Raw genomic sequence first — 22039 nt, 5'->3', positions numbered from 1 at the left:
GCAATCCTCCAATGTACCTCTGTCTCTGGACTGTAGAGATTAAAGACGTGTGCCACCATGCCCAGTAGCTATTATATATATATATTATATATTATATGTATTTTATAATATAATATATAATTATATAATATAAAATATATAATCACATTATATATTTTATATAGTTATTTGTGTGAGAGAGAGAGGCAGATAGAGAGAATGGGCACTCTAGGGCCTCTAGCCACTGCAAACGAACTCCAGATGCATGTGCCACCTTGTGCATCTGGCTTATATGGGTCCTGGTGAATCAAATTTGAGTCCTTTGGCTTTGCAGGCACAAGGGCTTAACCACTGAGCAATCCCATCTCTCCCAGTAGCTATAAACATTTTAGTTTGTATTTTTATAATTGTATAATTACTTACTCAAGATATTAATTGTTTGGGAAAGATTATAAATAAGAATGACCTGAATAAATTTTTAGGTGATAATGTGACTTGAAAGTCTTAAACAAGAACTATTTATAGGCTTTTTTTTTTTTAACTTAAGGATCTTTTTTTTTTTTTAATTTTTTTTTTTGTTCATTTTTTATTTATTTATTTGAGAGCGACAGACACAGGGAGAAAGACAGATAGAGGGAGAGAGAGAGAGAATGGGCGCGCCAGGGCTTCCAGCCTCTGCAAACGAACTCCAGACGCGTGCGCCCTCTTGTGCATCTGGCTAACGTGGGACCTGGGGAACCGAGCCTCGAACCGGGGTCCTTAGGCTTCACAGGCAAGCGCTTAACCGCTAAGCCATCTCTCCAGCCCTTAAGGATCTTTTTTAAAGGAAGTGAAATTGGAGTTTATTAAGAAAAAGAGGGTTTTTTGCATGCATATGTATATTATGTGTATAGGTAGAAGTGTGTATGGACATGCATACCACATGTGTGCTCATGGAGACGTGTTGACACCTCAAGTATCATTCATTTCTCAGGAACTGTCCACTTTTTAATTTTTATTTATGTATGTATGAGAGAGGGAGTGAATAGAGGCATGACAGGTCTCTAGCCAGTGCAGTTGAACTACAGATGAATACACTACCTTGTGCACCTGGATTATTTGGATTCTGGAGAGTCAAACCTTAGGCTTTGCAGGCGAACATCTTAACCACTAAGCCATCTCTCCAGCTTGTGTCCACTTCTTTTGAAATGATCTTCCCCTAGATCTTGCCAAGAAGGCTAGACTCTGTTAGTGAGTCTTAGCTACCCATCTGTCTCTGCCTTTATCTATACTGCTGGATTGTAAATAGATTCTGCCACAACTCACTTTTTTTACTAGGGTTCTGAAAATATAACTCAGATTCTCATGCTTGTAAGGCAAGCACTTTACTGACTATCTCCACAGTTCAAGAACAGCTTTTAATACCGATTTTATAAAAATGGAATGCTTTACAAATTTGTTTTGTTTTGTTTTGTTTTGTTTTGTTTTTCGAGGTAGGGTCTCACTCTGGCTCAGGCTGACCTGGAATTCACTATGTAGTCTCAGGGTGGCCTCGAACTCTCAGTGATCCTCCTACCTCTGCCTCCCGTGTGCTGGGATTAAAGGCGTGCGCCACCACGCCCGGCTGGAATGCTTTACAAATTTGCATGTCATCCTTGTACAGGAGCTATGCTAATCATCTTTGTATTGTTCCATTTTTAGTATATGTGTTGCTGAAGTGAGCACTTAACTTACATGGGCATTAAAGGAGACAGAAAGAGATATTTAGGAAAAGGGTAATACACACTAAAGATGTGGGGGTGGGCTTTCTAAGAAAGAACTGCTTGCTGGACATGGTGGTGCACGCCTTTAATCCTAGCACTCAGGAGGCAGAGGTAGGAGGATCACTGTGAGTTTGAGGCCAGTCTGAGACTACATAGTAAATTCTAGGTCAGCCTGGGTGACAGTGAGATCCTACCCTGAACCCCGCCCCCACATTCCCCCTCCAAAAAGACTTGCCTAGGTTCTTGATTTTATTAATTGAATCTTTTTTTCCTTTTCTTTCTTTCTTTTTTTGACTTAGAATCTCACTCTAGCCTAGGCTGACATGGAACTCACTCTGTAATCTCAGGTTTCCTTTGCTTCCCAAGTGCTGGAATGTGGAAATAAAGGCATATGACTCCATACTTGGCTTGATTTTATCAAAATTAGTAATATTTGGCTCACTTCTATTGCATATCATTAAATTTTACACACAAAATTGAGTCAAATTTAAGGTGATATAAATGAGATGGTAAAGTCTGGAGGAGAAACAATTTCTTGAGTTTTATAGTAGGGTTGATTATACTAACAAGCTACCAGCAACATAGAGGAAGGAAGGATAGTCCTTCATCACAATTGCTTTTACATTTTGTCATTAATTAGGAATTTCCCTTTGTATAAATATATGCATTTTCTGTATAAGTGCCTGCATTTACAAACTTCCTATAAATAGTTTTGTTGTTATTTTATGTTGTCTTTAATGAGATATTGATGAAATTGTCTGATTGAAATAGGTACTATTACCAAAGGGGTATTCTGGCAAAAGTGGAAGGTCAGCGCTTGGTGTATCAGTTTAAAGAAATGCCAAAAGATCTTATATATATAGATGATGAGGATCCAAGTTCCAGCATACAGTCCTCAGATTCATCACCACCTTCAACAACCACTTCAAGCAGGAATGAATCTAGTCGATCAAGAGTGTCTTCAAGTCCAGTGATAAAAGAGGCTACTACAGTCCTAAAACCAGGGAATTCTAAAGCTACCAAACCCAAAGATCCTGTGGAAGTCTCACAGCCATCAGAAGTTTTGAGGACAGTGCAGCCCTCACAGGCTCCATATCCTACCCAGCTCTTCCGGACTGTTCATGTAGTACAGCCAGTACAAGCTGTCCCAGAAGACACAGCCATAACCAGTACCATGCAGGAAGAAACATTGAATTCTTCTGTTCAGAGTATTAGGTAAGAAAACCAGTTACTCATGTATTTCACCATATACTATTTATGACCAGAGCCATTATTTTTTTAAGGGGATCAAGACCCAGAAGTAAATCTTGGGCTGGAAAGATGGCTTATCGGTTAAGGTGCTTCCAGAAAAGCCAAAGGAACGAAGTTTGATTCCCCAGTACCCACATAAAGCCAGATGCACAAGGTGGTACATGCAACTGGAGTTCATTTGCAGTGGCTAGAGGCCCTAGTGTGCCCATTCTCCTCTCTCTATGCCTTTCTCTCTCTCAAATTTTTGAGGTAGGGTCTCACTCTAGCACAGGCTAACCTGGAATTCACCATGTAGTCTCAGGGTAGCCTCACAGTGATCTTCCTACCTCTGTCTCCTGAGTGCTGGGATTAAAGGCATACACCACCACACTTAGCTCTCTTTCTCTTTCTTTCTTTTATTTGTTTTTTAGTTTTATTTTTTCATATTTATGAGAGACAGAGAAGGAGAGAGAGAATATGGGCGAGCCAGGGCCTCCAGCCACTGCAAATGAACTCCAGATGCATGTGCCACTTTGTGCATCTGGCTTATGTGGGACCTGGAGAATCGAGCCTGAGTCCTTAGGTTTTGTAGGCAAGCACCTTAAGCGCTAAGCCATCTCTCCAGCCCAGTTCTCTTGCTTTATTATATCTGCCTCTTTCTCTTTCAAATAAAGCAATAAATGTTTTTTAAAATACAGATCTAGGGAAAAAATAAGAAGTCAGATCTCTAGCAAAGTAGAGACTTCAAGGATAGGCCCATAGATATTCTCTTGCTTGTTACTTTCAGGATCCCAGCCACTGTAGCTGCCTAAGAAGATAGGTAGCATCTCCTTGTTCCCTCTTTGGGCATCAGTCCCCTTACTGCCTGAAAGAACCTAGCTTTCTCCTATCTCTCCTTCAGAACCATTAATCTACAAAAATTAGGCATAAATTATCATACTATGACATTTAAACTACATTGAAGTTTAAGAAATAAACATAACTTGGGAAGATTCTATTTTGGAGCTAAAGTTCAAACAGAGGAGAGCAAGAATCTAAACCTCTTATTCAGGTTTTAGTATGCCAGAAGTTGGAAATGTAGTCATTTTGTTTTTTCAAGGTGGTTTTTTGAGGCGGTTTTTCGAGGCCCACGCTGGCCTGGAATTCACTGTGTACTGTCAGGTTGGCCTCAAACTTGTGGTGATCCTCCTACGTCTGCCTCTCGAGCACTGGGATTAAAGATGTGTGCCACCATGCCTGGCCCAGAAAGAAAGAGTCAGAGAGGGAGGGAGGGAGGAAGGAAGAATGGGCACACCAGGCCCTCTAGCCACTGCAAACAAACTCCCAACACATGTGCCACTTTGTGCATCCTAGGTGGTTTGGCTTTGCAGATAAGTGTGTTAATTGCTAAGCCATCTTTCCAGCTCACAGGTAGAACATCTTTTAGATGTTTATATGACACCTGTACTACTTCTTTTGAGAACTCTCTATTTAGTTCCATACACCATTCCCCCCCCCCTTGGTTTTTTGAGGTAGGGTCTCACCCTAGCCCAGGCTGACCTGGAAATTACTATGTAGTCTCAGGGTGGCCTTGAACTCACAGCAGTCCTCCTACCTTTGCTTCCCAAGTGCTGTGATTAAAGTTGTGTTCCAACACGCTCGGCTAGTTCCATATACCATTTTTTAATTGGGTTGTTTGATATCTTATTATTTAGTTTTTTGAGTTCTTTGTATATCCTGCATATTAATCCTCTGTCAGATGTATAGCTGGCAAAAGATTTTCTCCCATTCTGTAGGTGCCTCTTTGCTCTATGCACAGTGTCCTTTGCTGTATAAAAGCTTTATAATTTCATGAGATCCCAGTGGTTGATTAGTGGTTTTATTTCCTGAACAACTGCCATTATATTCAGAAAGTTATTACCTATCCCAGTATGTTCAAGTGTTTCCCCTGCATTTTCCTCTGGTAGTTTCAGAGTTTCATGTTTGATAGTAAGGTCTTTGATGCATTTGGACTTGATTCTTGTGAATGAAGAGAAATAATGGTCTGTTTTTATCCTTCTACATACAGATACACAGTTTTCCCAGCACCACTTGTTGAAGAGGTTTTCTTTTCTCCAATGAATATTTTTGCACTTTTGTTGAAAATCAGATGATTATTGCTGCTTGGATTTACAACTGGGTCCTCTGTTTCGTTCCACTTATCTATGTGTCTTTTTGTGATTGCCATGCTGCTTTTGTTACTTTGGCTTTGTACTATAGCTTAGTCAGGTATGGTGATACTACCAACCTTATTTTTGTTGCCAAGATTTGTTTTGGCTATTTAAGGTTTTTTTGTACTTCCAAATGAATTTTAGGATTGGTTTTTCTATTTCTGTGGAGAATGCTATTGGAATTTTGATGGGGATTGCATTAAATGTGTAGATTGCTTTTGGTAAGAATGACATTTTCATAGTATTTTTCTTTTTTTTGTGGTGATGCCTTGTTTTGTTTTGTTTTTTACATTTTTTTGTTTATTTTTATTTATTTATTTGAGAGTGACAGACAGAGAGAAAGAGGAAGAGAGAGAGAGAGAGAAAGAGAATGGGCATGCCAGGGCCTCCAGCCACTGCAAATGAACTCCAAACGCTTGCTCCCCTTGTGCATCTTGCTAACGTGGGTCCTGTGGAATCGAGCCTCGAGCTGGGGTCCTTAGGCTTCACAGGCAAGCGTTTAACCACTAAACCATCTCTCCAGCCCCTTTTTGTTTGTTTTAAAGGTAGAGTCTCACTCTAGCTCACGCTGACATGGAATTCATTTTGTAGGATGGCCTCGAACTCATGGTGATCCTCCTATCTCTGCCACCCAAGTACTGGGATTAAGGTGTGCGCCACCACACCCGGCTTGATGCCTTGTTTATTTTTATTTTTATTTTTTAAATTTTTATTAGCATTTTCCATGATTATAAAAAAAATCCCATGTTAATTCCCTCCCTCCCCCCCACACTTTCTCCTTTGAAATTCCATTCTCCATCATATTACCTCCCCATAACAACCATTGTACTTAACATATATACAATATCAATTTATTAAGTACCCTCCTCCCTTCCTTTCTCTTCCCATTATGTCTCCTTTTTAACTTACTGGCCTCTGCTACTAAGTATTTTCATTCTCACGCAGTCATAGTATTTTTCTAATCCAAGAACATGGAATGTCTTTTCATTTGAGTGTCTTCTGCAATTTCACACTTGAGTGTTTTAATTAAAATTCTCATTGTAGAGATCCTACACTTCCTTGGTTAGGTTTATTCCAAGGTATTTACTTACATAATTAATTAATTTACTATGAAGCAGTTATTAATAGGAATGATTTTCTGATTTCATTCTCAGCTTTTTTTAAATTTATTTTTTTATTGACAACTTTTGTAACTATAGACAATATCCCTTGGTAATTCCTTCCCTCCCTCCACTTTCCCCTTTGAAACTCCACTCTCAATCATATCCTGTCCCCCTCTCAATTAGTCTTTCTTTTATTTTGATGTCACCTTTTCCTACTATTATGATGGTCTTGTGTAGGTAGCATCAGGCACTGTGAGATCATGGATATCCAGGGCATTTTATGTCTAGAGGAGCGCATTGTAAGGAGTCCTATCCTTCCTTTGGCTCTTACATTCTTTTCTCCACCTCTTCTGCAATGGACCCTGAGCCTTGGAAGGTGTGATAGAGATACTGCAGTGCTGAGCACTCCTGTCAGTTCTTCCCAGCACTATGATGCCTTCTGAGTCATCCCAAGGTCACTGCCATCTGAAAATAGAAGCTTCTCTAAAAAGTGAGAGTAGCATTAATATATGGATATGAGCTAGGCGTGGTGGCACACCCCCTTAATCCCAGTACTTGGGAGGCAGAGGTAGGAGGATTGCTGTGAGTTCAAGGCCTCCCTGAGACTCCATAGTGAATTCCAAGTCAGCCTAAGCTAGAGTGAGACCCTACCTTGGGAAAAAAAAAATTATGTAAACATTACGAGAAGTGCTTATTGAGCAGTTTGGTGAGCATAGTGTATACATTTAGCCAGATACCCGCAGAGCTTACACCCCTAGGGCTCATGACTATCCCTGTTGTAGGTTTTCAGTAACAGAAATGTATTCCCTCCCATGGAGTGGGCCTCCATTCCAATTAGAGGGCTGCTGGTTCCCCCATAACAGACATGCCACTACTGCACCCATTGGCTCATTTGGCCTTGCTGGCCAAATTTAAGGCTTGCAGTGTTCACTGTTGAGTATCTTTACTGGTGATTTCTGTCTCTCCCATTAAACTGCATTTAGCATAGCTTTCTGTCAGCTGGTTTACATGGAGGAGGTTTTCAGCTCAGCTCCAGCAGGATTTCTCAGTGACCTTGCAGCCCAAGTATGTGGAGTCTTCAGGAATAGGGTCTTACCATCTATTCCTGGTGGGAAACAAAGAGCCTCGGTAATAACATATCAGGGGCTTTCCTGGCCAACAACTCACTGGAAGGTATTGCTTCCCTGGCAATGAAAATTTTCTAATAGCAATCTATGGCTTCTGGGTGTTCCATTGTCCAAAAAAGTAGTTTTCCATATGACATATTCATACTCTCTTAGATTTTGATTAGTCCTCCACTCACCTTTCCTTTACTTAGTCTCTTCCCCTGACCTTACTTAGGCCTCTCCACCCTCATTAATCAGTTCTTCTACTTACATATATACAGTAACATCCTATTAAGTCTTCCCTCCCTATTTCCTTTATATCCCCTTTCTAGCTTAATGGCCTCTACTTACTGAGTTTTATTCCAACTCACACAGAAGTCCTACCTTTAGCTAGGATTTACATATGAGAGAGAACATGTGACGTTTGACTTTCTGGGTCTGGGTTACCTCACTCTGTATAATCCTTTCCAGATCCATCTATTTCTTGCAAATTTTACTTTTCTTTACTGCTGAGTAGAACTCCTTTGTATAAATATGCCACATCTTCATTATCAATTCATCAGTTGCGGCACATCTGGGATATTTCCATTTCTTAGCTATTGAGAATAGAGCAGCAATAAACATGGCTGAGCAAGTATCTCTAAGGTAGTGAGACAAGTCCTTATGATTTATACCTATGAGGGTTATAGCTGGGTCATAATGGTAAATCTAATTATAGCTGTCTAAGGAACCTCTACCCTAATTTCCGCAATTGCCGGACTGAATTGCATTTCCACCAACAGTGTAGAAAGGTTCCTCTTTTTCTGCATCCTTGCCAGCATTTATAGTCATTTGTGGGCTGGAGAGATGGCTTAGTGGTTAAAGCACATACTGGCAAAGCCTAAGACCCAGGTTTGATTCTCCAGGTCCCACATAAGCCAGATGCATATGATGGCACATACATCTGGAGTTTGTTTGCAGTGCCTAGAGGCCCTGGTGTGCCCATTCTCTCTCTCTCTCTCCCCCCCGCTCCTTTTCTCTGTCTCAAATAAATAAAAATAAAATCTTAAAATATAATCATTTCTTTTTATGATGATAGCCATTCTGACATGAGTGAGACGGAATCTCAAAGTAGTTATATGCCATCTGTATTTCTTCTTTTGAGAACTCTCTGTTTAGTTCTGTAGCCCACATTTTAGTTGGATTGTTCGATTTATTATTTAGTTTTTTGAGTTTTTTGTGTATCCTGCATATTAATCACCTGTCAGATGAATAGCTGGCAAAGATTTTCTCCCATTCTGTAGGTTGCCTCTTTGCCCTGTTCAGTGTCCTTTGCTGTACAAAAAGTTTTATAATTACATGAGGTCCCACTGGTTGATTAGTGATTTTATGTCCTGAGTCACTGGGGTTATATTCAGAAAGTCTTTGCCAATCCTAATATGTTGAAGGGTTTCCTCTGCTTTTTCTTCTAGCAGTTTCAAAGTTTCAGGTCTGATATTTAAAGTCTTTGATCCATTTGGACTTAATTCTTGTGCATGGAGATAGAGAAGGATCTATCTTCAACTTTCTATAGATACATATCCAGTTTTCCCAGCATCATTTGCTGAAGAGGCTGTCTTTTCCTCAATGAGTGTTTTTGGCATTTTTGTCAAAGATCAGAAGGCTGTAAGCTACCCAGACTTAGATCTGGATCCTTTATTTTGATCCATTGATGTGCTGTTTTTGTGCCAGTGCCATGCTGCTTTTGTTACTATGGCTTTATAATATAGGTTAAAATCAGGTATGGTGATAACTACCAGCCTTATTTTTGTTGCTCCAAATTGTTTTATTTCTTTTCTTTTTTAATTTAATTTATTTTTATTTGTTTATTTGTTGTTTTTTTGAGGTAGGGTCTCACTCTAGCCCTGGCTGACCTGGAATTCACTATGGAGTCTCAGGGTGGCCTCAAAATCAGGGAGATCCTCTTACCTCTGCCTCCCAAGTATTGGGATTAAAGGCATCCACGGATGGTGTCTTTGGATTTCTGATGGAGATTGTAGTAAATGTGTAGGTTGCTTTTGGTAAGATTGCCATTTTCACAACATTTCTTCTTCCAATCCAAGAACAAGGGATGTCTTTCCATTTCCTAGTGTCTTCTTCAATTTCTGTGTTGAGTATTTTAAAGTTTTCACTGTAGAGATCCTTCACTTCTTTGATTAGGTTTATTCCAAGGTTGTTTGTTTGTTTATTGATGCAGTTGTGAATGGAAGTGATTCTCTGATATCATCCTGTTTCTTTGTTGTTAGCATATAGGAAGGCTACTGATTTCTGTGTGTTTATTTTGTATCCTGCTACATTGGTAAAAATGTTTATCAGCGGGCTGGAGAGATGGCTTAGCGGTTAAGCGCTTGCCTGTGAAGCCTAAGGACCCCGGTTCGAGGCTCGGTTCCCCAGGTCCCACGTTAGCCAGATGCACAAGGGGGCGCACGCGTCTGGAGTTCGTTTGCAGAGGCTGGAAGCCCTGGCGCGCCCATTCTCTCTCTTCCTCTATCTGTCTTTCTCTCTGTGTCTGTTGCTCTCAAATAAATAAATAAAAATTAAAAAAAAAATGTTTATCAGCTCTAACAGTTTGCTGGTGGAGTCTTTAGGGCCCTTATGTATAGAATCATCATTTGCAAATAATGATAACTCAATCTCTTCCTTTCCAATTTGTATTCCTTTCATATGTGTCTGCCTTATTGCTATGGCTAAGATTTCTAGTACTATATTAAATTAAAGTGAGGACAGTGGACACCTTTGTCCTGTTCCTGATTTTAGCAGAAAAGTGTCAAGTTTTTCTCTATTTAGTATTATGTTGACTGTAGGTTTGTCATAAATAAATTATGTTGAAGATGTGTTCCTTCTATTCCCAGTTTCTTTAGGACTTTTATCATGAAGGGATGTTGGATTTTGTCAAATGTTTTTTCTGTATCTAATGAGAAGAATCATATGATCTTTGTCCTTCATTCCATTTATATAGTGTATTACCTTTATCAATTTGCATATGGTGAACCATCCGTGGATTTCTGGGATAACACCTGATGGTGAGGGTGAATACCTTTCTGATATATTCTTTTATTTTGTTTGCTAATATTTTGTTGAGAAAGTTTGTATCTATGTTCATGAGGGAGATTTGTGTGTAATTTTTTTCTATTGTTTTGTTCTGTCTTTATCTGGTTTTGGTATCAGGGTGATACTGGCTTTGTAGAAGAGTTTGGTAGTATTCCTTCCTTTTCTATTTTATGGAAAAGTTTGAGAAGCATTCGTGTTAGTTCTTTGGTGAAGTCTGGTAAAATCACCTGTGAATCCCTCTGGGCCTGTACTTATTTTAGTTAGGAGATTTTCTTTTAATATAATTGCTTAGATCTCCATACTTGTTACAGGTCTATTTATGTGGCTAATCTCATCTTGATTTAATTTTGGTAGGTCTTATAAGTCAAAGAAATCACCCTTTTTTCATATTTTCTTTTTTTTCCTCAATATTTATTAACATTTTCCATGATTCTAAAAAGTATCCCATGGTAATATCCTCCCTCTCCCCCACACTTTCCCCTTTGAAATTCCATTCTCCATCATATCCCCTCCCCATCTCAATCAGTCTCTTTTATTTTGATGTCATCATCTTTTCCTCCTTTTGATGGTCTTGTATAGGTAGTGTCAGGCACTGTGAGGTCATGGATATCCAGGCCATTTTATGTCTGGAGGGAGCATGTTGTAAGGAGTCCTACCCTTCTTCAGCTCTTACATTCTTTCCGCCACCTTTTCCGCATTAGGCCCTGAGCCTTGGAAGGTGTGATCGAGATGTTACTCAGTACTCCAGTCACTTCTTTCCAGCACTAGGATACCTTCTGAGTCATCCCAAGGTCACTGCCATCTGAAAAGAGAAGATTCTCTACCCAAAGTGAAAGTAGCATAAATACAAGGGTATAAATATTAAGAGAAGGGCTAACTGGGCAGTTTGAAAAGTATAGCATATATATTTTTCCAGACATCAGCAGATGTTACACCCTTAGGGCTCATGACTACCCCTGTTTTAAGTTTTCAGTATCAGGGATGTGTTTCCCCCATGGAGTGGACCTCCAGTCCAATTGGAGGGCAGTTGGTTTCCACCATGACAGACGTGCCACTATTGCACCTGTTGGCTCATTTGGCCTGGCTGGCCAATTATAAGGATTGCAGTGTCCAGAGTATCTCCACTGGTGGTATCTCTTTCTCCCATTGAACTACATGTAGAATGGCTTCTTCCATCTTTCTGTCAGCTGGTCTACATGGAGGTGGTTATCAGTTCAGTTCCAACAGGATTTCTCAGTGGCCTTGCAGCCCAAGTATGTGGAGTTTCCAGCAGTAGGGTCTTACCATCTATTCCTGGTGGGAAACCAAGGGCCTCGGCAATGGCCTATAATGTTCTGTGGCCATCAGGGACCTCCGTGGCCAACAAGTCAGTGGAGGTATCCCATCCCTGGCACTGAAAATTTTCTAACAATGATCTATGGCTCCTGAGTGTTCCATTGTCCGAAACTGGAGGATTCCATATGATTTATTTGCATCCTCAGATTTTGATTAGCCTTCCCTCCACCTTTCCTTTACTCAGTCTCTTCCCCTGATCTCACTTTGGGCCTTTTCACCCCCGTTAATCTATTCTTCTACTTACATATATACAATACCAACCTATTAACTACCCTCCTCCCTTCCTTTCTCTTCCTTTTATATCTCCTTTTAAACTTACTGGCCTCTGCTACTGAGTTTTTTCCTTCTCACACAGAAGCCCTATTATCTGTAGCTAGGATCCACATATGAGGGAGAACATACGGTGCTTGGCTTTCTGGGCCTGGGTTACCTCACTTAGTATAATTCTTTCCTTTTTTCATATTTTCAAACTTAGAGTTTATGTTCTTAAAGGATGTCCTTATGATTTATTTATGATTTACTGAATTTCTTTGGTATCTGCTATAATGGTGTCTTTTTCACCTCTTACTCTAATTTAAGTCTCTTCTCTCTTTCTTTTGGTGCGATTTTCTAAGGATTTGTCAATCTTGTTTATCTTTGAAAGGATAAAGATAGATAGAAACAAAAATAAAATACTATTGCAATTAAAATTGACCTTTGAGAGACTTGAAATGGAGATATTTAGCTACAATGAAAGAATCAACACTTTGTTTCATTGATTGCATTCTTTTTTTTAATTTTTATTTATTTATTTGAGAGCGATAGACACAGAGAGAAAGACAGAGAGAGGGAGAGAGAGAGAATGGGCGCACCAGGGCTTCCAGCCTCTGCAAATGAACTCCAGACGCATGCGCCTCCTTGTGCATCTGGCCAACGTGGGACCTGGGGAACCGAGCCTCGAACCAGGGTCCTTAGGCTTCACAGGCAAGCGCTTAACCGCTAAGCCATCTCTCCAGCCCCATTGATTGCATTCTTATTTGGGGTTCTGCTTCATTAATTTCTGCCCTAATCTATATTTATTTGTTTATTTATTTATTTATATATTTTTTTGATGTTGGGTTTCACTTGAGCCCAGGCTGACCTTGAATTCACTATGTAGTTTCAGGGTTGTCTCCAACTCACAGAGATCCCTACTTCTGCCTCTCCAGTGCTGGAAAATTTAAGGTGTACACCACAACACTCAGCTTCTAATCTGTTATTTTTTTCTTGGATACTGATTTTTGGTTTGCCTTGTTCTTTTTCCAAGTCCTTAAGTGAAGCATTAAGTTGTTTACTTACGGCTTTTCTGATATAGGCACTTAATGCTATAAATTTCCCTCTTAAGGCTACCTTCATTGTGTCCCAACGGTTTTGGTTTGTTGTGTTCTCATTACCAGTTGATTCTACGAATTTTTTTACTTCCCTTTTTTCAGTGACCCATGCATCATTCAGTATTGTACTTTGTAGTTTCCATGATTTTGTGTATGCTTATGTAGTTTTTCTTTTTACATACTCCACACACATGTGCCACCTTGTGCATCTGGCTTATGTGGGTCCTGGGGAATTGAACCTGGGTCCTTTGGGTTTGTAGGCTACTGTCTTAACAGCTAAGCCATCTCTCTCTACCCACATAGTTTTTCCTCTTTTTGATTTGTATTTTAATTCCATTGTGATTAGATAGAGTACAAGGAATTATTTCAGTTTTTCTGTATTTGTTAAAATTTTCTTTGTATACTAATATATAGTATATTTTAGAGAATGTTCCATGTGCTACTGAAAATAATGTGCATGCATCCTGCAGCATTCGGATGGGGTGTTCTATAGGTATCTGTTAGGTCCATGTGTTCTATAAGCTCATTTAATCCAGATGCTTCTCTATTTATTATTTGCTGAGATGATCTGTCAGCTGATGAGAGTGTGATATTGACATTACCAACTACAATTGTGTTCGGTGTTATTTGTGACCTTAAGTCAATTAGTATTTGCTTGATGAAATTTGGAGCCCCCATGGCAGGTGCATACATATTTAGAACTGTAATGTCCTCCTGTTGGAGTGTTCCTTTAATCAATATAAAGTGACTTTATTTTTTCTAACTAATGTTTGAAGTCTATCCTGTCAGATATTAGGATAGCAACAGCTGCTTGTTTTCTAGGTCCATTTGCTTGAATACCAATTTCCATCCTTTTACCCTAAGATAATGTCTGTCTTTTATGGAGATATGAGTTTCTTAGAGGCAACAAATAGATGGATCCTGCCTTTTAACCCAGTCTGCAAGCCTCTGTCTTTTGGGTGGGGTATTAAGGTCCTTGATAGTAAGAGTTATTACCGAAAGGTTTGCATTTAATCTTGCCATTCTTGTTGTTTTGTAGTGCTTGCTGCTTTTCCTTTACTCTGTTATATTAACTATTATTTGAGTATAGTTTATTTTTTCCTGTTTCCTCATGTGTGAGCTTTCCTTTCTCTTTAGCATGAAGGACCCCTTCAAATATTTTCTATAGTACTGGCTTAGTGGTCATATATTCCTTTAGTCTGTTTTGTGTGCGTGTGTGGAATGACCTTATTTCTCCCTCAATTTGAATGGATAGCTTTTCTGGCTAAAGTAATCTTGGTTGACAGTTAATTTTCAGAAGTTGGAATATATCCCAAGCCCTTCTTGTCTTTATAATTGACTTGATGTTTCTCTCTAACTGTTTTTAATATATTTTCTTTGGTTTATGTGCTTAGTAGTTTAATTTTAATATGGCAAGGAGAGGTTCTTTCCTGGTCTGTTTGGTCTTCTAAAGGCTTTCTTTATCTGTATTGGCATCTCTGCCTATGTGTGAGAAATTTTCTTCTTTGATTTTGGTGAAAATACCTACTATGCCTTTGGAGTGAAGTTCTTCACCTCTGATGGTTTTATAATTTTTTGGTGGAATTATATTGTCTTCATTTTTTGTTTCTTGTATTATAACGTAGAGATTTTGTCATCTTGGGTTAATTTGGTGCTTGGGTTTTCTAATTATCTGCAGTTTTCTTGGATGTGTAAATCTGACATATGTTTTCAGAGTAGGAGCTTAAGGTGCCAGATGTGGCTCTTACATTGCTCCCAAGGGTAACAGCAGAAGTGATCCTAGGTGTTGGGTAGGCGGAGTGGGGCAAAATATGGGTAAATTCTGTTTTTCAACTGAGCAACATACACATTTAATCAAAACCAGCATGGAGTATTTATGTTAGAGTGGGTATTAAAACATTCAGATAATCTAACAAAGTCAAAGTCCCTAAGGGAGTATGTTGCCACACACCCTTAATCCTGTCAACTGGGAGGCTGAGATTTCTGGTCTATAAAGGATTCCTGGTCAGTCTGGGGCCAAGTGAGACCCTGCCCACAAGAATGACAGAAGAAGACAAAGGCACTATAAATCAGGAAGCAACAAAGTACAACCCCAAAATGCAGCTTATATAAGAATGGCAACGTCACCTATCAATAAATCTTAACACATAACCTGCTTTGATGTGGAAGGTGCGATGAGCACTTCCTGTGTAAGCCTATATGCTGGGCTTTGTGGTAGGTACTGGCTCAGTGTAAGTAGGCCCTGTTATTTTTTGGGATGGCTTCTGGTCTCACCTATGCTATGTGCCACTTAGGTCCCTGTTTACTGCGCTGTCGTCTTGGCTAGACTGGCTGGGTTGGTGAGTCTGCTGCTCTGACTACCTGTGCTTGGTGCTATGTAGCTGAGTTCCCTTCTCTACGTTGCCAGTGGTTGCCTGTGCTGGCAGTTGGGGGAAAATGAGGCTATAAAGGGCGTCTGAAGTTGTACAGGAGGTGAGGAGCTGGTCCCTGTGATCCTCTTCCTCAAGAGCTGCTCATTTGGTCCCTGCTGCATTCTCCTTCCAATATTTGACTTTTCAAAGAGGCTGGTGTGATTGGAGTGTTTCCCCACCTTGGTTTTGCCCCTGTCGCTCAGGCACATAGCTCTTCCCAGTGACCAGGACTGGGATCAGCGCCAAGGCCAGAGCCAATTCTGATTGGTTCTGTGCTTGCTAGAAGCGCTGGGTCTCTCCTGTTTCTCTGCCATGGTTGATAATTGTACACCTTCACTTTTTGGTAGAAGAGTGTATTATGGTGTTTTTTGTTTACTTCTCTCCCTCATCTGTTTTGGTGTGGTTACTGTGCTGCCATCGTAACCAGGAGTCTCTTGGCTTGTTTTTGTGAGGTAGGGTCTCGCTCTAGCCCAGGCTGGCTGGCCTGGAACTCACTATGTAATCTGACGCTGGCCTGGACATCACAGCAATCCTCTTTCCTCTGTCACCTGAGTTCTGGGATTAAAGGCATGTGCCACCACACCTACCCAGTATTTGATTTTTTGAAAAATGTATTTTTTATTCATTTTTATTTATTTGAGAGCAACAGACAGAGGAGAAAGAGGAAGAGAGAGAGAGAAAGTGGGTGTGCACCCCATTGTGCATCTGGCTAACGTGGGTCCTGGAGAATCGAGCCTCAAACCAGGGTCCTTAGGCTTCATAGGCAAGCGGTTAACCACTAAGCCATCTCTCTAGCCCCTAGTATTTGATTTTTTTTAAAAAAATTAAAAGATCTTATTTTTATTTATTTATTTATTACAGACAGAGAGAGGGAGAGAAAGAGAGATTGAGAGTGGGCACGGCAGGGCCTGTAGCCAATGCAAATGAACTCCAGACTCATGTGCCACCTTGTGCATCTGGCTTACGTGGGAACTGGAGAATTGAGCCAGGGTACTTAGGCTTCGCAGGCATGTGCTTTAACCACTAAGCCATCTCTCCAGCCCTGGTTTTTGTTTGTTTGTTTGTTGTTTGTTTTTTTTGAGGTAAGGTCTTGCTCTAGCCTTGGCTGACCTAGAATTTACTATGTAGTCTCAGGGTGGCCTCGAAGTCTCACCAGTCCTCCTACCTCTGTCTCCCAAGTGCTGGGATTAAAGGCGTGCACCACCACGCCTGGCTCCAGCCCTGATTTTTTTTTTTTTAATCATAGTACCTTACATAATACCTGTCAAACAAAATATGTTTTTTATAAATATACCCACACTTAATTTATTTTGAAGTAGTATATACGTTCATTCTTATCTGCTCTTAGGGTAATGAAGTATTTTTACACTTTTATTTATTTGCAACCAGGGAAGGGGAAGCACACCAGGCCTCTTGCTGCTGCAAACAAACTCCAGCTGTGTGTGCCACCTTGTACATATAGCCTTACGTGGGTACTGTGGATTTGAACCCAGACCAGCAACCTTTGGAAGCTAGCACCTTTATGCATTGAGCCATCTCTCTAGTCTGAGTTCTTTTTTGTTTAAATATTTATTTACTTATGTATTATTTGAAAGCAAGGAGAAGAGAGACTGAGAAAATGGGCATGCCAAGGCCTCCAGTCACTGCATATGAATTCCAAATGCATGTGTTAGTGTTTAGCAGGCTTTACATGGGTATCGGGGTGTTGAACCCTGGTTGTTAGACTTTGCAGGCAAGCATCTTAATCAGTGAGCCATCTCTCCTCCCCAGCCCCCTGATTTCTTTTTCTTTTTTTTTTAATTTCAAGGGTCTCACTGTATCCTAGACTGACCTGGAATTCACTATGTGCTCCCAGGCTGGCCTCAAACTCACAGTGATCTTCTACATCTGCCTCCTTAGTGCTGGGGTTAAAGGCATGCACCACCATGCCCAGCTTTTTGATTTTTTTTTTTTTTTTTTTTTTTTGGTTAATAGGACTTAAATTTTTTTTCTTTAATTTATTTGCATGCAGAGACACAGAAGAGAGAACTCCAGGTACATGTGCCACTCTGTGCATCTGGCATCACATGCACCACCATGCCCAGCTTATTTTTTTTAATAATTCAAATGTACGCACTTTTATTTTGTTGTTGACCTTGCATTAATAGGAATTTTGTCTATTTTTAAACCTTTTTCTTAAAAAATGTTTTTACTTTATTTTACTTTTGTTTACTTATTAGAGAGAGGAGAGAGAGAGAGAGAATGGGTGCACCAGGGCCTCTGGCCACTACAAACTAATTGCAGATGGATGTGTCATCATGTGCATCTGTCTTACATGGGATCTGGAGAATTGAACCTGGATCCTTAGGCTTTGCAGGCAAGTGCCTTACCACTAAGCCCATCCTTCCAGCCCCTAAAAAATCTTTTTAAATTTGGCTTTGTTTTATTTAACATTTAAAAAAATTATTTTATTGAAAGATAGAAAGAGGAAGGGGCTGGGTGTGTTGGCACACACCTTTAATCCCAGCACTTGGGAGGCAGTGGTAGAAGGATTGCCATGAATTCGAGGCCACTCTGAGACTACATAGTGTATTCCAGGTCAGCTTGAGCTAGAGTGAGACCCTACCTCGAAAATCCAAAAAGAAAAAAAAAAAGGAGGAAGGAGGAGAGAAAGACACACAGAGAATGGGTGTATCAGGGATTTCAGCCACTGAAAACGAACTCTAAATGCATGCACCACCTTGTACATGTGGCTTACGTGGGTCCTGGGGAATCGAAGCTGGGTCCTTAGGCTTTGCAGGCAAGTGTCTTAACCACTAAGCCAACTCTCCAGCCCCCCCCCCCATTTTTTTTGTTTTTTGAGGTAGGGTCTCACTGTAGCTCAGGCTGATCTGGACTTCCTTATGTAGTCTCAGGGTGGCCTCAAACTCACAGTGATTCTCCTACCTTTGCCTCCTGAGTGTTGGGATTAAAGGCGTGTACCACCATGCCTTTTTAACTTAACCTTTTAACCTTAAGGGTTTTTTTTTTTGACAGTTTCCATAAGTGTAGATAATAAACTGTGCTAATTTCCTCCCATACCTCCATTCTCACCCTCTCAAATCCACCCTCCATTGAATCCCTTCTTCTTTCCGATTAGTCTCTCTTCTGTATTGATGTCATCATCTTTTCCTCCTATTATGAAGGTCTTGTGTAGGTAGTGTCGGGCACTCTGAGGTCATGGATATCCAGGCCATTTTGTGTCTGGAAGATTGCATTGTAAGCAGCCCTACCCTTCATTATTTCTGTCATTTCTTCTACAATGGACTGTGACCCTTGGAGGGTCTAGTCCTTTCTAAAAATACCTTTATTGCTTGGTGTGGTGGTGTATGCCTTTAATCCCAGCACTTGGGAGGCTGAGTTTGGAGGATTGCTGTGAGTTCAAGGCCAGCCTCTACCTAGTGAATTCCAGGTCAGCCTGGGCTAGAGTGAGATCCAACTTTGAAAAGGCAAAATAAATAAATATTTGTTTATTTGTAAGCAGAGAGAGAATGAATATGAATGGGGCTTCTAGCTGCTGCAAACAGTGCCATATTTTGCATCAGGCTTTATGTGGGTAGTGGGAGGCTGAACATGGGTTGTTAGTCTTTGCAGGAAAGCACCTTAACTGTTGAACCATCTCTCTAGCCCCCCCTTTTTTTAATCTGAGAAGAGTGGGGGCAGGGAAGGAGGGAGAGAATGGGCACACCAGGGCCTCTAACAACTGCAAAGGAGCTCAAACACAATTATCACTTTGTGCATCTGACTTTATATGGGTACTGGAAATTGAACTCAGGTCATTAGGCTTTATGGGCAAGCACCTTAACTGGTGAGCCATCTCTCCAACCCCAGACAGGGATATTTTTGTTGTTGTTGTTTTAAAGTAGTTTATTTGAGGGAGGGAGGGAGGGAGAGAGAGAGGCGGGGGGGGGGGAGAGAGAGAAAGAGGGAGAGAGATTGTAGACATACTGAGTCTCTTGCCACTGTAAACAACTCCAGATGTATGTGTCACCTTGTGCATCTATCTGGCTTACATGGGTACTGGCGAGTCAAACCTGGGTCCTTAGGCTTTGCAGACCTTAACTGCTAAGCCTTCTCTCTGGCCTCATGCAGGTTCTTTTTAATCAAACATTTTTTCTCTTATGTTAATAACTTTTGAAAAGTATTGTTTAGTAATTGTTAAGAGGTAAGGCTGTCAATGACAATATCCTATAAATAAGCTGGGTGTGGCGGTGCATGCTGTTAATCCCAGCACTTGGGAGGCTGATTTAGGAGTGATGTAGGGTTTGGATGTCCAGGAGGGGTCATCCAAATTTATGAACCCCAAGTTTTAGGTTCTGACCTACTTTTTGTTTTTTTTCAGGTAGAGTCTCACTCTAGTCCAGGCTGACCTGGAATCCACTATGTAGTCTCAGGCTTGCCTCAAATTCACAGTGATTCTCTTACCTCTGCCTCCTGAGTGCTGGAAGTAAACGTGTGCAGCACCACACCCAGCTGTCTTACCTTTAATAAAGATGGACTGAAGAAGGATAAATTATGAATTATAAATTATAAATTACTAAGTTTAGGGAGAAATCACAAATTGGGATTTTTTAAAATTTTTTATTTATTTATTTGAGAGCGACAGACACAGAGAGAAAGACAGATAAAGGGAGAGAGAGAGAGAATGGGCGCGCCAGGGCTTCCAGCCTCTGCAAACGAACTCCAGACGTGTGCGCCCCCTTGTGCATCTGGCTAACGTGGGACCTGGAGAACTGAGCCTCGAACCAGGGTCCTTAGGCTTCACAGGCAAGGCGCTTAACCGCAAAGCCATCTCTCCAGCCCAATTGGGGGGATTTTTAATGAGAGAAATTACAAATTGTGGGGTTTATTTTAAAGAAAAAGCACAAATTGTCAGGTTTATTTAAGGGAGACTGGGATCTAAGAAGGAAGACTGGAGCAGGATCATATACACATGGGAAGTAAAAAACATGCTCTTATGTGGAAGCATTGCATAGTTTATAAGGTTAATTTAAGAGAAATTGAGGTTTTTGGTGAAAAACTGTAGTACAGCAGTAAACATGTGGAAAGTAGAATCTAGGAGCTTATGTAGGGAGACTTAAGAGGAGCCAGCTTGGAGTCTGCCATGTGCTTTTCCAGGTAGGAAAGTTAAGAGGGCAAATGGTAAGGCTCAAGGAAAAAAAAAAAACAGACATCAAAGCAGAGACTGGGAGATTTAGAGGAAAAATGAATAAGGAAGAAAGTTAGATGGTTTCCCTGAGTTTAAAGAAAATACACATGTGGTAGATAAGAGACCAGAGGAATACCATGCATGTAATCAAACTGAGATGCTACCTCTAAACAGAGGCAAGAAGAAAAGGTCCCCTAGACCAAGAAACAGTTTTATGTTCTCCCTCCTGGAGCCAGGCTGGATGAGGGGAAGCCAGACTCTTGTGTGTCCCTATGGCAGAGCCAAGAGAGGCATAGCTGAGCAAAAAAAAAAAAAAAAAAAAAAAACAGAGTGAAAAGCCAGGCGTATTGGTTTACACCTTTAATCCCAGCACTGGGGAAGCAGAGGTACAAGGATCACTGTGAGTTTGAGGCCACTTTGAGACTATATAGTGTATTTCAGGTCAGCCTGGGCTAGAGAGATATCCTACCTAAAAGAATAAAGAAATGGAACTGAAGCCAGGCGTGGTGATACATGCCTTTAACCCCAGCACTCAGGAGGCAGAGGTAGGAGGATCGCTGTGAGTTTGAGACCAGCCCAAGACTACATAGTGAATTCTAGGTCAGCCTGGGCTAGAGTGAGACCCTACCTTTAAAAACTTAAAAAAAAAAAAAGAAAAGCGGAGCTGAGTAGAGTTAGCAACAAGAAGACAACAGCCTTTATAGGCAAGGGAAAGACCCAATTGATTTTTAGATTTGGAGGGTGGATAGCAGGGCCAGCCCATCTAGATAGTATACTAGACTGTGGGCAGCAAGGGTGCTGTAGATCAGTCTGGATCAGACACAAGTTCCATTTCTGCCAAGAGTTCCATTTTTGTGCCAGGGTGAGGTGGTATGTGGGATGGCATCTCTTGGCTCTCTCTGGGCCTCCATCTCTAACTAAAACTGCCTTTAAAAAATGTAGCTTTCTTCTATCCTCTTTCAGGAGGATTACTGCTGTGAGTTTGAGGCCAGCCTGGAACTACATACAGAATGAGTTCCAGGTCAGCCTGGGCTAGAGGGAGACCATACCTGGAAGAAAACAAACTATATATATATCATATAAATACTAAAATAGGGTTACTTTCTTGTTGTTGGGACAAAAGGACTCAACCAGTTGCAAGGCGTGGTGGTACATGTTTTTAATCCCAGCACTTGGGAGGCAGAGAAAGGAGGTTCTCAGAGAGTCGAGGCCACCCTGAGATTACATAGTGAATTTCAGGTCAGCCTGGGATAGAGTGAGACCCTACCTCAGACAAAAAAAAAAAAAAAAGATAAAAGAAAAAAAAAAAGAAGAAAAGAAAAGAAAAAGAAAACACCAGAAGCAACTTATGGAAGAAGA

General features: G+C 40.7%; 1 protein-coding gene and 1 non-coding gene across 2 annotated transcripts in view; one reads left to right on the top strand and one right to left on the bottom strand.

Annotated features, from left to right (window-relative positions):
- Elf1 (E74 like ETS transcription factor 1) overlaps positions 1-22039 on the top strand; it is a 92737-nt gene that overhangs the window by 66223 nt on the left and 4475 nt on the right. The window contains exon 8 of the mRNA XM_004650999.3: positions 2493-2936. Within this exon, the coding sequence (XP_004651056.1) occupies positions 2493-2936 (444 nt within the window). The remainder of the gene's footprint in view (positions 1-2492; positions 2937-22039) is intronic.
- LOC123459721 lies at positions 1577-1683 on the bottom strand. The gene has a single exon (XR_006636475.1). It is a non-coding gene; the product is annotated as a U6 spliceosomal RNA (small nuclear RNA).

This window comes from Jaculus jaculus, chromosome 3 (genome assembly GCF_020740685.1).
Source record: "Jaculus jaculus isolate mJacJac1 chromosome 3, mJacJac1.mat.Y.cur, whole genome shotgun sequence".
Lineage (NCBI taxonomy): Eukaryota > Metazoa > Chordata > Mammalia > Rodentia > Dipodidae > Jaculus > Jaculus jaculus.
The sequence above is the reverse complement of the archived record's forward strand: the minus strand, read 5'-3'. Positions and strand labels throughout refer to the sequence as shown.